This window comes from Ambystoma mexicanum, chromosome 10 (assembly GCF_040938575.1).
Source record: "Ambystoma mexicanum isolate Mex_15411 chromosome 10, UKY_AmexF1_1, whole genome shotgun sequence".
In the NCBI taxonomy this organism is placed as follows: domain Eukaryota; kingdom Metazoa; phylum Chordata; class Amphibia; order Caudata; family Ambystomatidae; genus Ambystoma; species Ambystoma mexicanum.
Window position 1 is genome coordinate 1,596,714,691 of NC_090932.1, and position 18,413 is coordinate 1,596,733,103.

General features: G+C 46.7%; 1 protein-coding gene across 2 annotated transcripts in view; it reads left to right on the forward strand.

Annotated features, from left to right (window-relative positions):
* PI4KA (phosphatidylinositol 4-kinase alpha) overlaps positions 1–18,413 on the forward strand; it is a 2,470,135-nt gene that overhangs the window by 1,686,805 nt on the left and 764,917 nt on the right. For both annotated transcript variants that reach the window (XM_069619956.1, XM_069619957.1), the window contains one exon: positions 15,167–15,322. In XM_069619956.1, coding sequence (XP_069476057.1) covers positions 15,167–15,322 — 156 coding nt within the window. The remainder of the gene's footprint in view (positions 1–15,166; positions 15,323–18,413) is intronic.

The window sequence follows — 18,413 nt, forward strand, 5'->3', positions numbered from 1 at the left end:
GTCATCAGCGTAGTTGTAGCACAGGATGTTGTGTGAGCGAATTATTCGTGGGAGGGTGGCCATGTAGAGATTGAACAGGAGGGCTGATTGGCATGCTCCTTGTGGAACTCCCGTGTTGACTGGTCGGCTTGGGAGGAATAGGTGGAGAGTATGGTTATTTGGTTCCTATTTTTGAGTAAGGATGCTATCCATTTGAGAGCTGTTTTACGAATTCCTAGGGAGTGGAGGCGGTAAAGGAGGATTGAGTGGTTGATTGTGTCGAAGGCAGCGGATAGGTCAAGAAGAATTAATGCGGTGCATCCCGCAGAGTCTGCCGTGTTTTTAAGGTCATCCCAGATTGAGGTTAGGGTGGTTTTGGTTCCGTGTCGGGCTCTGAAACCTGATTGAACGGGGTCTAGGAGATTGTTGGCTTCGAAAAAGGCATTTAGTTGGGAGTAGGCGTTTCGGTCGATGAGTTTGGCAAGGAACCTGGTGTTTCAGATGGGGCGGTAGTTTTTTGGCTCGAGAGGATCGAGCAAAATTTTTTTTATTAGAGGTTTGACATGCACCGTTTTGAATGCGTCGGATAAAATTCCAGAGGAAAGGGAGTCATTTATGATGGTTCTTGCGTGTTCTCCTGCTCAGGTAGATGTGAAAATTTCTTTGAGGTTTGTGGCCGGGCAAGGGTCCAGCGGAGAGCCGGATGGTTTGCGGGCAGAGAGAAGTTGGAGAAATTGGTCAGCTGATATTGGACTAAAAGAGTCGAACGTTGGTTGGGTACCGCATGCGGTGGGTTGGCCGGTATGGGGGTGGGTTGCCTGGTGGGTGTAAGAGAGCTAGTTTGTTGGTTAGAGCATTTGTTCTTTCGAGAGCTGTGGTGTAAAAGTGGAGAGAGAGTGAGTCGCACAGCGATTGTGAGGGGGTCGGGACGGTGGTGGTGCATGATGGTTTGGTGAATTCGGTGATGATTTTGTGAAGTTCTTTGGTGGGGTTTTTACAGTTTAGGATTTGGGAGTTGTAATGGGCTTTTCTTGCTTTCCGTATTTCTGCCTTGTACTGATGAAGGTGCCGGGCCAAGGTGGATCTGCTCAGGGAAGTTTTGTCTTTCCACCATTTGCGTTCTAGGTATTTATAAAGTTGTTTACTGGTCTTCAATTCAGGTTTGAACCATCTAGGGAAAAGGCCACAGCGGGCTGATGGTTTGCAAGAGGGTGTGAGCCACATTAGTGAGGTGTTGAGCCATGAGTCAAAGGCGTTGGGGGTTAGTTGATTGAGTAGGCAGGTAGGCGGAGGAGACTGGAGGAGTGTGTCAGCTAGGTCAGGAAGGATTATTAGTTTCTTCCAGCATTTGCGTAAATTCGGAGGTTCAGGTTTGGGTATGGGAAGCGGGTTGGGTGAACGAATGTCGAAAGAAACAATGAAGTGATCGGACCAGATGATAGGGATGGGGGATTTAGATGTATCCGGTTGTGGGAGCTGAAGATGCCATCAAGAGTGTGTCCTTTATAGTGAGTCAGGCCGTTTATGTGGGGTTGGAGGTTAATCGCGTCTAGGCTGTCAACCAGCGAGTGTGTCAAAGGATTGGTGGGAATGTCGAGCCATATGTTGAAATCTCCTAGAAGGGGGTGAAGTTGGGATGGTTTAGTTGGAGGGTGGCAATAGAGTCGCAGAGGTTGTTTGAGAATTGTCTATCGTAGCCAGGGGGTCTGTAGATTATTAGGAAGCTGTGGGAGAACGAAGGGGGAAGGGATAGTTTAACAAGGAGTGATTTGCAGGCAGGAATGGACGGTTGGTTGTCGATGATTGAGGCGTGGAAATGAGACTTGAAGGCGAATGCTATTCCTCCTCCTCTAGCGGGACGGTTCAGTGGGATGAGGGAGTAGTTTGGGGGGGGGGGGGTGGGGAGCTCCATTGGCGATAGGGGTGAAGTCGTAAGAGAACCAGGTTTTGGTGATGAAGACCAGGTCTGGTTTGTCCGAGGCGAGGAGGTCAAAGATGCTGTGTCTGTTTTTTGCTACGGATCGGGCATTAAATAAGATGCAATTCACTTTGGTAGATGAGGTTGATGTTGGAGCTGCAAATATGGAGGGTGGAAACTGGAGAGCGAGAGGGGTGGGGTCGTTGATGGTCGATGAGAAGAGCGGGCAAGCAGAAAAGTTGGTTGGTTTCGGGTGGGAGTGGATGGACGTGTGAGAGGAGTTGTCGAGCTGCCTCTATCGAGGGGCTCCTATGTATTTCATGTGTAATCCTCTACAAATTCTTAATGTGCGTTATGGCTGATTTCAGCTGAATCTTTCGATCCTTCCTCCATGGCAGCAGCTGAGCTCGGGAGGGGGTTGGGAGCTCACTCCTTCGGTGGCTTATAATCTTTTTAGAGTTCAATAAGGTCACCTATTCTACCCACAAGGGAGGTTTGCAGGTGTAAAATAGATTTAACGTTTATCCCAACACTTAGTTCATGGTCCCATTCATGTCACATTACAAAAATAAACAATCTGATGATGTTGATGCCTGGAACATCTTGCGTATGGCACATGCACTATACAGATATTTTGACAGGAACGCCCGGTCCAAGTCATTTTACTTTATATGTAAAATAAGTGTAATACTCCAAACCAACCATTAGATGACAAAATATACAAAGCATGTGATACAAGCCACAAATACACTTTGCTGGATAAGTAACATCTGTTATATATAGAAATAGTGTGCAGAGATGGGTTAGTAATTGTGGAATAATAATAAAGGGGAGGCTATGAAATACAGTGAAAGCTGGTAGGAAAGGGATTCCAAATGATAGCTTTATTTTGTCTATGGTCTGTATAGCTTGATCAGATGTACTCATTCACCAGCGCTTATAGTCCTCAATCATCCACACGCCTCTTTGAAAAGTTCAATATTCAGCATCTTTCTGAAGGTGAGTTTGTTGGTTCGGATTCTCTTGGTAGGTTGGTTGTATTCCACAGGATTGGCCCTGTACTCTTTGATCATAGGTCATGTGGTTTTGATATAGAGCCATACTGAGCATAGCTGTCAATGTAGAGCTATTACATTTCCTAAAATGTGTTTTCCAAACCCTACGGCAGTCTTGCCATTTGCTTTCAGTGTTAGGATTCTTATTTCGTCTGGTAAGAGAGAACCATAGCTGTCTGAGATGAAGATAATGCATTAGGGTAGGTGTGTGCAAAGGCTTTGAAAGTTGCTAAATATCTTCAATCATGTCACTGGCTTTGGCCCAGTAGCTGGTGCACAGCTTTTCATTCAGAGTTTGATAAATCATTTTGTCTTCTCTGATTGACTGCTTTTGTATTACGCAAGAAGGATGAGGTCATTGCTGCACACACTTCAAAGTGGGTGCGCAAATCAGCCCACTCTCTAATCTGCAGAATCTGCAGTCCTTTTCTAATCCTCTGTCCTCCTCTTGTCTGTTTTCTTATTTCCCCATTCAAATTCTCGAATCCCCTTTCTATGTCTTCATGTTTTTCGCCTCCACCTGTTCCATCTGCATATTCCTATGCCGATCTCACCCACTTCCTTCTCCTCTCATCACCCTGCTCCTTCTCCCATTCATTTGCTACTACCCTACTCCTTTTTATGCAAATATTTGGTGGCCAGAGTGTAGTAGCAGCTTACCCACCAGTCCACTTTGAATACTGCTGTATGGGGAGAAGTAGAGTGTCTGCTTGTGAGTAATCCTGTGGGGATACATGGCAGGTGCTCCGCTCTGTCCTAAGCCTGCCTACCCTATGTGGGGAAATGCAGAGAGAAAGACAGATTTGGCCAGGTGAAGTTTAAGCATGGAGTTGGTTAGTTTCCATGCATGGGTCAAGAAAGAGAGAAGGGGCACACAAGTTCGGAAATGGAAAGAGATAGTCTGGGTTTATGGAGAGAGGAAGGGCACCAACACAGGAGGAGCACAGAGAAGTCAAAGGAGCAGATGGGGAAGCAGTCCTTAGGAGCTTAGACAGAACGAGCATAGAATAACAACAGAAAGAACACACAGATCAAGGGGCAGAGACCAAATGACCACAGAAGGGTTGCATACGCCCAGAAGCATCAGATGGAGATTGACAGCATGAGAAGAGTAGGACCAACGCGGCAGAGATGCAGACAATGGGCAGAGACCAAATGAGCACAGAAATGTTACAGAGACACAGATGGGGAATTTCAAGCTAGAATTAGAAGATGGAGTTCAAGACGAAATGAGCACAGACAGAAGGGAAGCTAGAGATAGCAGATGTCTAGTGCAACAGAATGACCACAGAATTCGGAAGGCATACATGGGCCAGAAAGAACGGGAAAAAGATACCGCAAGTGACTGGGACAGCGAGAGACATGGGGGCATAGAGCAACAGAAGGGGGACATAGAGGGAGAAGATAGAGAAACTATTGGCAATGTAAGCAGAAAGACTACAGAGAAACGCATGGTACGAGACTTAATGAGCATATATAGTCAGATGAGATACAAAGAAGCTGAAGTGGCCCTATGAGCCATCAGAGGCACAGAAAGAACATACAACGGATAGGAAATGAGAGAGTGTGAGAAACGGGGAGCAGTAAAGAGTCTGTCCAGCTTGCATTATAATGCAACGTAACTCTGATGGAAGAAAAGTAATATGTACAACACTGCATTGGATCAATCTTTTAAAGAGAACTTTAATAAACTCTCTTAACGACACTTCACTGCACAGTTGTATTTTAATAAAACTGCATGGAATGATACTACATTGGACAGACCATTGAAAAGCATATCCATTGACAATTCTGTGCCAGGAACATGCGGGAAACACAGTGAGCAATATTTACTGATCAACTATATAATAGAAAGTTCAATAAATAGCACTGAACAATACAGGTCCTCAAAATAATAGTGCAATCAGCCCATATCACTATACAGGCCTTTTTGCAAATATCTCAGTCATAACCAGTGCACTTCTGAAGATGCAGTATACGACAGGGTTTGAAATAACCAGGAGCTGGGAGCCATTTAGCTCCTGGGAATAGGCTAGAAGAGCCTGGTAAGCTTAACACCAACAACTACAGGAGGTATTGTATTCTGTCTTTTTCCCAACATGAATTCCTTCGAAGTAATTTACTTAGAAGGAATTCCACCGAAAAACTAACCGAATTATATAGAGGGGTGGGGTTAAGGATTTAAAGGGGGTCAGGGGGTTGGGGTAGGGGGACTAGTATAGGGGAAAAAGGGAGTAAATTACTTTGAAGGAATTCCTGTCGGTAAAACGACATGAAACCGGAGGTACATAACATTAAATGTGTGTGTTAACAATGTGCATTACTGAACTTTAGGACGGGCCTAGAAGACATTTAATCAAAATAATAAACTACAAATTACAGTTTCCATCTCACATGGAAGCTAGATTTGTGGCATGCTATGTTTTAACTCCTCATTCTGCTGCAGCAGGAGGGAGACAGAGCAACCAATGTGGCATTACAGAAATGTAGGTAGTGTCAGATACCAAAGGCTTTCTAAAGAGACAAGAGTTTTTTGCATTTGTTATCCAAAAATATAATTTTTCAGTCTCTGAATTTTTTCTTGTGCAACTTGTTTAATCTTCATCTACTTGTTTATTTTAAGCCATTCATTAAGCGTACACCATCCTAAGACTAATTTGTGAGATTTCACTTTAATAGCTTTTGGGTAACAATGAGAAACCCCTGGTTAGGGGAAAGTCCTGGCATCCCTGGAGCTGCTGCCAGGTGCTGGTCCATGAATTTCAAGTTTGTCCTCTATATGGTGCTGAGTTACTTTATAAATATTAGCCCTATTTTTGGTTGTTTGTCTGTATAACCTCTTTTCTCCTTACGTTGGTGCCTGGGGTTATTGTCTGAATAACTGCTTGTGATTCTAAAATAGTGTGAACCATAGTGGGTTACGCAACTGTGAGTTGTTTATATGTGCCCATTTACTTTTTGTTAACTTTGAATATTTAAAGTGTGCGAAATTGTAGTGTTGTAATAAATCATATTTTTTTGTACTTACCTGTGTGGGTTTTCACACAGTATTTCTGCTTAGTATTAACTGTACTACACAACAGGGACCCTTCCACCCTTGTTGTTTGGACTGCGCTCAATGAGAGTGACTTAGCTGAAGTGGGGTTGTGAATAACTTTGCAAACCCTAGGTTGACTTTTCCAAGTCCTGCTCCAGGTAATAACTTTGAAAAACCCTCCTAACACAGTGTAGCCCCAAAACAAGAAGGGGACGAGCACTTCACCTGCTTGATATATACAGAGGAGTCCTGTTCTATTTAGACAAATCAAAATGACTGTTTAAAACCAGTCCGTTTTGTTTGTTTTGCAACAGGAAGAGAGGGATGACCAGTCAGTAAATCTAGTTTTGCAAAATGGATCATATGGTTTGGCTAACTCTACTACACATAACCAGACAACCCACTTGTTTTTATTCTTAAAGTTCACTCAAAAATTACAGTGGCCTTTTTAGATTTCATTGCAAACGCCTCATTAAATGTAAATTGCAAAGCACCCACTTGAATAGTAGTATTCAGGTTCACACAACACTGTTATGTAGACACAAGCAAGACCAGACTCACAGGTGGTACAGGTTGTCCTTAAGCATTCACTTTCAACAGTTCCTTCAGCTCACCCACCACCTTCTGGGACTGCTTGCTAGTCAATGCAAAGCATCAAGTCCAAAAAGATTCACACGTTTCAAAGTAGTCATCACTTATTCAGTAATAGGCTTTCTGTGGCTTGTATCTGGTTAGTCACTGCACCCTTCCTTCCCAAATGGGAGCTGAAACCACAAGCACACTCCTGTTGAGGACACATGGCGGATGATGAGTACATGTGGGGATGGGGTATTGTGCCAGGAATGCCCATGTTGATGCCTTTTTTTTTTTTTTAAAAGTAAACAATTTCTACTGCTCTGGACCAACCACTAGATGGTGGTTTATGCAAAGCATGCAACTAAACTGATACAAGCCAAGGGCATCTTTTTACCATGGACATAGTGGCAAGGATGGCAAGGCCCTATACATGTTTCAAATAACATATAGCATTCTTTCTGAGGCTTGTGGAATCTGCTTAGATCACATGCTGTGCATAGGCCGACATCTAGTGGAAGCTGCAGAGTATTACAGTTTGTTTTTCGAAACTCGAAAATGGGCGTTGACACAGGGCATGCCAGTAATACTATCCCTAGTGTGACGTCCACTGTACCCATGATCCCTCACGCGTCTAGGACCCTCAGATTGTTTTTTTCCGCCATACTGGTCAGAAGCATCCCCGCGGAGTTCCCTGGCCTTAGCCATAATTTTGCAAAAATATTGTTATTTCCCTTTTTCTCCACCCCAACGTCGAGTCACCGAACTTCCACACTAGACGCCGCCCCGCAGAACCAATCGACCGTCGAGCGCTGCATGACTGACTTGGGCCTCGGAAGGCCTCTGGCCTCGGCCCGGGCCTTGGAGGGCCTCTGGCCTCGGCCCTGCAAGTAGGGAGAGTGGGGGGTGGTACATAATCTACACTCTTAAATATATAGGTACATTCTTATATATTCCTACACTCATTAGTCCGCTGCCACAGGGTGCGTATGGAGAGTACCCCTTTCCAATTTTGCCCCAAGTGCAACCGCAAGTACCCTTGGGTTGACAGACACGCCACGTGCAACCTCTGATTGCCGAGGGACCACCCCGAGGAAAACTGCAGAGCATGTAGTAGGTTTAAACCGAAAACACTAAAGGACCGTTCGATCAAGCGTTGGGCCCACCACGCCAGGCGTCAGGAGGCCATGGCAGCAGAGGGCGCCTTCAGCGATGGCAGCGACGCCGTGCTTTTGGACGGCAAGGTCAATGTGGCGTCGAGAGACAGCCAAGCTCAAGTCCCCGACCTTGGAAAGTCGTCCAGCAGGGCAGCTATGGGGAAAACCCCCGGCGACACAAGCGCTATACTCAGCACTTCCACCAAACACGCGAAGTCCCACCGAGACTCGACGCACACGTCGAGTTCTCGGAAAGAGGCACACAGAGAACAGTCCACCGAATCGGTGTCCTCTGGGTGTTCTCGAACTAGATCGCCACAGGACTCCAGGCAGCCATCCACTGTTGCCAAAAGTGCCTCGCTCCCTAAGGTAACAGAGGTTCGATCGTCGTAAGACGAAGCTGACTTCTATCCCCAGGCCGCACTCCAGGAGTCGGCATCAGCAGACCGCATAACGGCTATTCCCGAGTCGCAACCTCCACACGCGAGAGATAGGGACACTACCCCCGAACCTCGACGCCAGATGTCGAAAAGCTCCGAAGGGGCCAAAAAAAGGGAAAACACTCTTCCACCCACGGGAGGGTGGAAAAAAGCAGCAGTCTCTGCCTTCTTCCACACCTCGGAAGCAGACAGACCGGTCACAGTCTACTACTCCACAAAGACAAACAGACAAGTTTCAGTCTTCTGTCATCATAAAGACCCCTGCACAAACCAATAGGTCCAGTCAGGATAAAACAGGGAAACTCTCGCAGGAGAGAGTCATTCCCAGCTCAAGAGAATGGTCTAGTGATGACATAGACAGAGTTATCTCTTCTTCCTCTCATATACCCCCGACGGGGAATCACCCTCAGGCTCTAGGGACCCAATACCTCCAAGTAAGAAGTCCCGGGTTGAAGCACCAACAAGGTCTTCGGACCCTTTCTGTATACAGCCCTACACTCAATATCATGAAGATCCACCTTTTAGTGAGGATCCTGATATGGGCATGTTGGAAGACCAAACTGGGACTGGCTACTATGGGGAAGACGAGGACCAAGAGGAGGAAGAGGATGACCCAGGAACCTACAGGGTAGATTCCCCAGTAGACAAAGATCCCCCTGTTACCGACTCCCCTGTCGACAACCAACCTCTCTTGAATGAAGTTTTGTCCAGAGCGGCAGACCACTTCCACATTGACACCCATGGAGCACAAGAAGAGAGGGACTTTGCCGAAGAGTTAGTTGGAGAAAGGAGACCTGTTACCCAGGCCATCCCTGTCCTTAAATCGATACAAAGGAGGATAGACACTTCACTTGTAAATCCCTACCTCACCAGGGCAGTAAACCCCAGGATCGAAAAGCTTTTCAGGGCAGCCCAATCAGACCCGCTGTACATAAGGGGGCATCTGAAACCGGACTCCCTGGTAGTTACGAACACCTGAAAGAGGGCGGGAACACCTCTGTCATCGTCCGAAGCTCCTCCGACAAGGAGAGCAAGAAGATTTATGGCTTGGGTAGGAAGGTAGCCTCCACTTCCGCCTACCAGGCAAGGATTGCCAACTCCACCACCCTACTGACGAGTTACAACTGCCACCAGTGGGAAGAAGTCGCGGCACTCATAAACTCCGCCCCAGAACCCTTAAAGAGCCAATTGGCAAGAGTTGCATCGTAAGGAAGAGCTGTGTCTGGTTGCTTCTTAAAAGCAACCTTTGATGCCACGGATAACGCTGGCTGATTGATAGCAGACAGCACTGTTATCAAAAGACATGCTTGGTTACGACAATCTTGGTTCAAACCCAAGACCCAAGCATCGTTAATAGATAAACCGGTTGTTTGGAAAGGCGGTAGAGGACGCGCTGAAAAATGCCAAGGATGAGTACGAGACTCTCAAATCCCTGGGCCAATTAACCAACAAACCCCCGAATCAAAGAGGGAATGGCAATTTTCGTCGCCCACGCAGACAAAACTCCAAGAGAGGATCTAACTATTCCCAGGGGCAGGGTACACCATGGAACAACAACCACCAGCAGTCTACCCAGGGTTATGGCAGGGGTAATAAGAGAGGACGTGGTAAAGGTAGAGGCAGCCCCAGTAGAGGTGGCGGCACGCTTTCACCAAAACAGTGACGTTCCGTTCAGGCTCCCTTCTCACGCATCCCCAGTAGCGGGACGCATTTCCAACTTCACCCAAGCTTGGGAAGGGATCACATCAGACAGATGGGTGCTGTCCACAGTGTCCGCAGGATACTGCATAGAATTGTTAGAGCGTCCCCAAAACCACCCTCCACGACAAAAAATACACTCATTGGACCACCAGAAGATCCTCCTCGAAGAGATCTTCAGTCTTCTAGCAAAGGACGCGATAGAACTCATCCCGGGACACCAGGTAAACAAGGGTATTTATTCAACTTACTTCCTTGTGCCAAAAAAGATTTGACAATGCGCCCAGTATTGGACTTACGGCCTGCAAACAAGTATGTCAAGCCCCAAAAATTTCTCATGACTACTCTCCAAGAGGTAATCCCCCTCCTAAAAAAGGGGGATTACATGGCAACATAGGACATGAAAGATGCCTATTTTCATATTTCCATGTTCCCAGCGCACAGAAAGTACTTGCGCTTCAAGGTGGACAGTCAGCACTACCAGTTGAAGGTACTGCCCTTCGGGATAGCCTCGGCTCCAAGGGTATTCACCAAGGTACTGGCGGATGCGGCGCCACACCTAAGCAGGGAGGCAATCTCAGTGTACCCTTACCTGGACGACTGGCTCATCACGGGGGTGACCCCAGTAATTTGCAGAACAAACATTCAAAGAACGATCAACCTCCTCTTCGAATTAGGTTTCTCCATAAACAAGAAAAAGTCAAATCTGGTGCCAAGCACCTCCAAACAGTTCTAGGAGCTGTCCTAAACACTCAAGAGGGGTTGGCCTTTCCATCAAAGGAAAGAATTTGGAATATACTGCTGCAAATTCCGCAATATCAGGCCGGTCGCCAGATAACGGTACGCAAAGCCATACGCTTGCTGGGCATGATGGCGTCATGTATTTACCTGGTTGGGGTGCGCCTGCGCATGTGTCCCATGCAAGAATGGTTGGCGAAACAGTGGTTTTAGGAAACTGGTGGAAAAGAGAGAATCTGTCCAACGGGAAACCCTTTTACGATCCCACGATACAGGCGGTAGTCACAACAGAGGCATGCCTGACAGGGTGGGGAGCACACCATCTCCACCATACAGCTCAGGGTCTCTGGTCTCACTCAGGGGCCAAGAATCATATCAACCTGCTAGAGCTTCTGGCAGTATTCAGAGCGCTTCAAGCATTCGAGCCCTACCTGTTGAACCTGTCAGTGCAGATCCTGATGGACAGCACTACAGCCATGTTTTACCTGAACAAACAAGGAAGGACACGTTCGCCAAATCTGTCCAAGCTTGTCCAGAAAATTTGGATATGGGCACTCAGACGGAACATCTTAATGTCATCTCAATATGTTCCAGGGGATCTCAATTCTGTCGCGGATGCTTTGAGCAGAGATCCCCTCCCAGAGGAACACGAATGGTGTCTACACAGAGACGTCATAGAAGATATCTTCTCTGTGGGGTTTCCCCACTATTGTAATGGTTTCTTCCATTTAATTCCGATATGTGTGTGATGATCGTGGCTTTAGCTTTTCTGAGACGGCATCAGCTGCAAGAAGTGTTGACGGTCTAGTTGTGATTACGGTCACAACGTTACCACAGGAAGCAGTAGGACGTCAGGGGGATGTAGCCACGCCCACTGAAGAAGATCCATTAAAAGAATGGAGAGCGGATTTCACGTTGCGTCACTACTCGATTAGAGGTTGGCAGACACTCTGTGAGTACGCTACAGGATCTTTTTGTATCTTTCTTTGTGCTTCTATTTTCCCTTTGGATCCTTGCAAACTTGCAGCACTCTTTACCTTTCCTCCCGTATTTTGCTAGGAACTCAGCTTTGGAACCTCTTTCGATCCTCCTTCTGTTTAAACTCATTGCCTTCCTTCATAATCCCAGTTACACAGTGTTCGGGTAGGCATAACTTGACATTAGTAGTTTATTCTTGTTTTGACAGTTGGCGGAGAGTTTGATAGGTTTATGTTGTTGGTTCATTTTCATTTAGGAAGCTGCATTTGTTTTGAGAGCCACTCTTTTTCCCCGAGAACTACGACTCCCAGAATACTTTTTGTCATCTTGCGCTAACTCCCTGTTCTACGGACGAGGTTGCGCAGCCTTCATCCCTTGCAGGTGGAGGAACCCTTTCTTCCCTTACTTATTTCTATCTGATATTTCCTGGGGCAAACCCTGTTACTATCTACGCTTCTTCTTTCATTTCCTCATAGTATTTGAAGGCTCCAGGAACACAGACTCTTTGCTCTGCCTTCATCATTGAATTACCATTCGGTTTTAGCACTTTGCTGGGCTAATTAGAGCAAGCTTTCAACATTGGTAACCGGAAAGCAGGAATTATTCCCAACATTCCGGAGGGAAGGAGAAGGTTCATCCACGCTCCCCAGCAGCTCAGCACAGGGTTTTTTCCCCCTCGAGGGTTTCCCCGGAATTCCCTTTGGGGGGTAGGCTTTGTAGTGCTGACCACGTAGGGGGTTCCAGGAGGATCCTTTATTTCATCAGGATCAGTGCATACCCATTGTGCACCTGTCTTCATTAAGACAAGGTAGGAACTATTCCCAGACTGCCTCATTTGTTTGTTGTTGATTATTAAGAAAGACCTTTTCAGGCTTTCTGCAAGTTGGGTTGGTTTAGTAATTCACAGAGGTTGAAGTTACAACTATAGACCTATTCGCCACAAGCGAAAACAGACAGTACCCAGGATTCGCATCCAGGTTCCCCCAACCAGGCTCCCAGGAGAATGCCCTGTGGATGAACTGGTCAGGGATGTTTGCGTACGCTTTTCCACCAAATCCTCTCATCAGGAAGGTGGTCAACAAGATGAACAGAGAATCGATGACGCTCGTCCCAGTTGCTCCCATGTGGGCGAGACAACCGTGGTTACCACACTTAAGCAGACCAGCGGTGTGCAAACCCATCAAACTCCCGGGCTGCTACAAACTACTGTCCCAGTACCAGGGTCACAAAGTGCATCCTCAACCCAACTCAATGAACCTGGCAGCATGGCTCCTGAGGTCATAGAGTTTGGATATCTCAATTTACCACAGAGATGTATGGACATCCTAAAAGAATCTAGGAAGCCAAACACGAGGCACTGCTACTTTGACAAATGGAAAAGATTTGTTATCTGGTGCCAGAATAAGCAAATCAACCCGGTTGATTGCACTCCTCCACAATTGTCACATACATGCTCCACCTGCTAGACGCAGGGTTGGTTTTTAACTTGCTGAAGGTACGCCTGGCAGCTCTGTCAGCATACACCACCTCCCATAGCAAGGTGTCATGGTGGAAAGTACCAGTGGTTAAAGCCTTCATGGAAGCAGTAAAGAGACTTCACCCTCCAATTTCTAACCTACCACCAGGATGGGACCTTAACGTAGTGCTATCTAAACTCATGGGGCCCCCTTTCAAGCCCATGCATAAAAGCAGTCTCAAACACCTGACTTATAAAACGGCCTTCTTAGTAGCTATTACATCTATAAGAAGGGTCAGTGAAATTCAGGCTCTGTCAGTGCAGGATCCTTTCTTTACAGTTCATAAAGATAAACTGGTTTTACGTACACACCCTAGGTTCTCACCTAAGTTTATTTCTAAATTCCATGTGAACCAGTCCATCGTGCTTCTGGCTTTCTTCCAAGACCCACAAAGCTTGGCTGAGGTGAAACTACATACACTAGATGTGCGTAGGCTGGTCCTATACTATGTAAACAAAACCAGACTGCTAAGGAAAACAGACCAACTGTTTGTCTCCGTAGCTACAGGCAGAGAGGCAGATCGCGTCTCTAAAGGTGCCATCTCTAAGTGGATTGTTAACTGTATCCAGCTGTGTTACTCCCTTTCTGAAAAAACTCTGCTTTTCACGCGAAGAGCCCACTCTACAAGAGGCATTGGGGCCACTCTGGCTTTCATTGCAAATGTACTCCTTGACACCATTTGAAAAGCAGCTACTTGGAGCTCTATTCACACTTTTACTCAGCATTACTGCATTGACACCCATTCCAAGACAGATAATCAAGTGGGACAAGCGGTTCTAAGACATTTATTTGCTCATGACCCTTCTCACATCCCACCTCCTTTTTCTAACACTGCTTGCTAATCTATGTACAGCATGTGATCTAAGCAGATTCCACAAGCCTCAGAAGGGATACATTACTCACTGTAATCGTATTTCTGATGCTTGTATCTGCTTAGATTCACATGCGACCCACCCTTCCTCCCCTCTGTGAAAAGGCGCATGGATGCTTGTAGTCTTATCTTTCTATCTATCTGCTTGAATTATCTGTACTCACGCTACTCCTCATGCTATCTCATGTCAGAGTAAATACAATATGAGGCTCCTAGACGCGTGAGGGATCATGGGTACAGTAGACGTCACACTAGGGATAGTATTACTGGCACGCCCTGTGTCGACGCCCATTTTCGAGTTTCGAAAAACAAACTGTAATACTCTGCCGCTTCCACTAGATGTCCGGCTATGCACAGCATGTGAATCTAAGCAGATACAAGCATCAGAAATACGATTACGATGAGTAATGTATCCCATATGCACGCATAGGTGGCACCAGTTATTTGTCCTTGATTTACTTATATGACCTGGTATTTGAAACTGCCTCTCCTTCATCTTTTACATATCTGCCAAATTATGCATGGTAATCTTCATTTGATGACAAATCTTTCTTTCTGCATGTGAAATATAGCAGAGCCCTCAATTGTAAACAGTTGCCCTTGGGATTGATGTACTGATTTTTACTAGCTCCCTTTCCGCCTTCAGCGATGCACCCCATAAAATACGGCTGAGTCCCACAAAACAATTGGTCCAGCTGTCACATAGTCTCTGGCATAGCAATCCACACCAGGCCTAAGCACTCTTCACACTATGGCTTCTATAATGTTGCTACGTTAGTCATCTCTGCTATTAGTTGGTCAGTTGCTTACATTATATCTACTATTTGCATGCCGCTTCTCTTGTCTTTTCCGCAGAACATAGTCTGAAGGACCATTCAACGTTCAGCGTTTTTAAGCCATTACAATGGTAGTGGGCACTGTGCAAATATCATGTAACGTAAAATAACTATCCCTCCCTTCATCAAACCAATGCCACTCTCAAAGCACGTTCACAATTCCTTTCCCCAACCACTATTTTACACAGCAACAAACAGGCTTTCCACAATAGAACACCCAGTCATGTTTATTTTGTTGATGTGAATGGTTAATGCATCATTAAATAATTAAACATGGCCTGAGCCCCTTTCCCCATCCTTTGTTTTCTCACTTTGTGTCCAGCAAATTTGTTTTACACAATTTTATCTCCTGCTTTGCTCTTGTGGTAGACAATCAGGAACCCTCCATGAACAGCCTTTCCGTGATGTCAGACGTCGCCCGAAGTACATTGGATGTGACGGTTGGCGCTCGACAGCAGACTGCACAGGGCTGGATCAACACCTACCCACTATCCAGTGGCATGTCCACCATGTCAAAGAAATCAGGTCTGTACAGGTGATGGTACATTGTGTGACTCAAGGAATACAGATCGTTCTAGCTGTGAAGGGTTCTAGACTTGGCATAAGGCAACATAATGCTGTGGGTTGGAGGGGTTGAGAGTATGTTTAATCTGCAGTGATGTCTGGGGAAAAGTGAACAGCTGTTATAGATTCTTGTTGTGATCACATTCAGAGTGTTGTGTGGCTTTAGCAGTAGCAACTGAAAGGTGTACCTAATCTGTTCCACATGACCCCATCTGATTGAGGTGCAATGCTGCACCAAGCTATGAAGACCAGAGATGGCTTCCTGGCAAATCAGAAATGTACATGAAAAGGCGACCCAGAGCATCCAAATTCACCTAATTAATTATTCTTTTTTTTACACACACGTAATAGCAGAGACCGGTCTCTAAGTGTGAGACCGGAATACTAACTTGGGTTGCTCTGCATTGACTTGTTCCCAAGGCAAATGCGTTGCCCCTGAGCTATTCTCCCAGCCCTGAAATCCTAGTGGAGTACAAACTGACCATAGAATGAAATAGACTTGCATTTTGATAACATTGAGTAAACTTGGTCGCCATCTTAAATATTCTTTCCATCAAACTGAAATACTTTACTTATTTGAATTTGCTCATATATAACGGTTCTATGTGAAATTTCTGAATATTGAAGGCCACATGAAAAAAGGCAGTTTTTTAATTTATTTTTTCAGCTGATTTGGTGTGCCTTTCAATATTCGGAAAGATCACTATTTCAGGGAGTTTCAGAACTCCCCAGAGCCTCCTGACAACCGATCCCCCGCCCTCACCCTTTTAATCATAGGTACTCGCCCTCGAAACCCACATTGCCCCCGATCCTTCCCGACAAATACATCACCTACTCAAACCCCCTCCACGTCCAGACACACAAACGCACACGCATCCATCCACTCCCTTCCACCTAACAAACACTCTGCTCGACCACTTCACAAACACACTTGCACTTCCCCAGCATTGTGTCTGGTATGGATTCACATGCTCATATACCCTGTCGTCAGGCTGGGAATCCTTAGTAAACGAAAAATCAGTTTTGCTTTCGCCTGAAAATTGTATTTCTCCTCTAAACCAATCACTGTCCTTTAGGTCATATTGCCCCAATCCAATGACAGTAATCTCCCTAAACTCCACTCCTGGTGGCGATCTTCAGATTTTTACTGCGCGTTTCAGTATTGGGAGTTCTCTCAGCTTGCTCTGATTTTGTATTTATTTGGATTTTTTCTTTTTTTTTCTTCTTTTTTTTTAGTTTTTCCGATTAAATGTGGATTTGTTTCTCTGACTGTTCCCCTGTTGATCGATTACCGGCAACGGGGATCGATTGTCGGTGAAGATCTACTTCGCCAGTTCTTTCTTCAGAGGCCGAGGCTTGGGGTTACTTGGCACCTCCTGCAATGTCTGAAGAGAAGAGGGGTCTGTTCAAGATATGCACAAAATGTGTATGACAAAATGTCTGTCGAGGATCACCACCACAAGTCCTTGTATGGCCTGTATCCGGACCACAATGAGGAGGGATGTGAGATTTGCAGAGGTTTTTTCGAAGAAGATGAAAAAGGACTGTTGCAGCAAGTTAGCGGCGTGGCTCAAGTTGGGTAAGGCCTCTAGTGCATCTCTGGGTGAGGTCATGCCGCATCCAGGACCGGCCGGTCCCATGAGCGAGCTCCCTCTGAGAAGAGGTAGAGGACCTTTGAGGACGCCCCTTCCCTGGAGTCCAAAAAAAGGCTAAGCACAATGCTACGGATCCCGCTGTGTTTGGCATGGCTGCGGGTCCCAGTTCATGAAGGACATGTTCACCGTCTACGTCCACGACAAACCTGCCATTTAGCGGTGCTCCTTCCTAGAGGAAGCCCTTGACCCCTTAGAATCTTTGATTATCGTCCTCGGACAAGGCAACTAACGAGAAGTCCTTGAGTCTCTGCCCTCCCCCCCCCATGACCATAACTTCGTCGACGACTGCTCCGTCTTTCTGGACGCTCAACTCGTCAACCACAATCCCATCAGCCAGACCACTGGCATTCACTCCGTCCGCCATCCTGCCAGTGACTGTCGACGACCATCACTACTTCATCGAAAGGGGCCTGACAACTAAGGTGGTCTCCGCAATCAAGACGGCAGCAACCACATGAGTGTCTTTGCCTCCATGGCCTGCGGCTTCTGCTACGCCGACGACCACAGTGAACACGCCTGTTCAGGTGTCCATGGCCGTGCCATTTCTGAAGGAGTCAGGTAGGACAGGGAGCGGCCACCGCCTATGGAGTTCCTCCCCAGGCAGGTGAGGTTGTCCCAGACGATGCCAAGAGATTCTCCAAAGGGGTCTGCACACATCTACACAATCTCCAACAATGACCATTTGCCCGAAGACTACAACTCCGACCTCAAAGGGAGCATTGTGGGCAATTCCAGAGATTGATCACTGAGGAGAGAGAGCCTGGTCCGCCATCTGCCCCATTGAGACGCTTCAACCCGGAGCTGTTGCCAGCTGCTCCTTCCAGGCCTCCACCAGTGCCCAGGGATATGTCTTTGGACATCCTTACGACCCTTCACTCTTTGGTGTCACCGATACAACAAAGACTGCCTGCTGCCCTGGTGCCTGGCATGGTCCATAGTCCTCCAGGCCTCCGTCCAGAAGCCCCACCAGGCCAAGTCGTAAACTGAGCCCGGCTGGGCCGACTGACCCTTCAAGGCCTAGACGTCGGCCGATGCCTCACTGTCCCTTAGCCTCAGTGGTGGAGGAGCAGCCACGCACCAACACTGGTACAGATTCAGACACTACTGCAGCTCATACCGACGAGTATGACGACTATGTCTCAGCGAATGGGGAACCGCTAGGTGTGGAAGAGCCCGCCTGGGCATCACCTCCGGACGAGGTGGGCTCCTTTCATGGCATGATTCCGAAGGCCTCTGCTCTCTTCAATCTTATCCCGGAGAAGAAGAAGGAGGGGTTCCTTTTTCAACACCGGGAGTCTTCACGGAAGACTGTCGTGTCCATCCCTCTGTTGGACGATGTTTGGGCAGAAGATCTGGCCCGATGAAGATGCCAAAAACTACACCCCCCAAGAGAGACA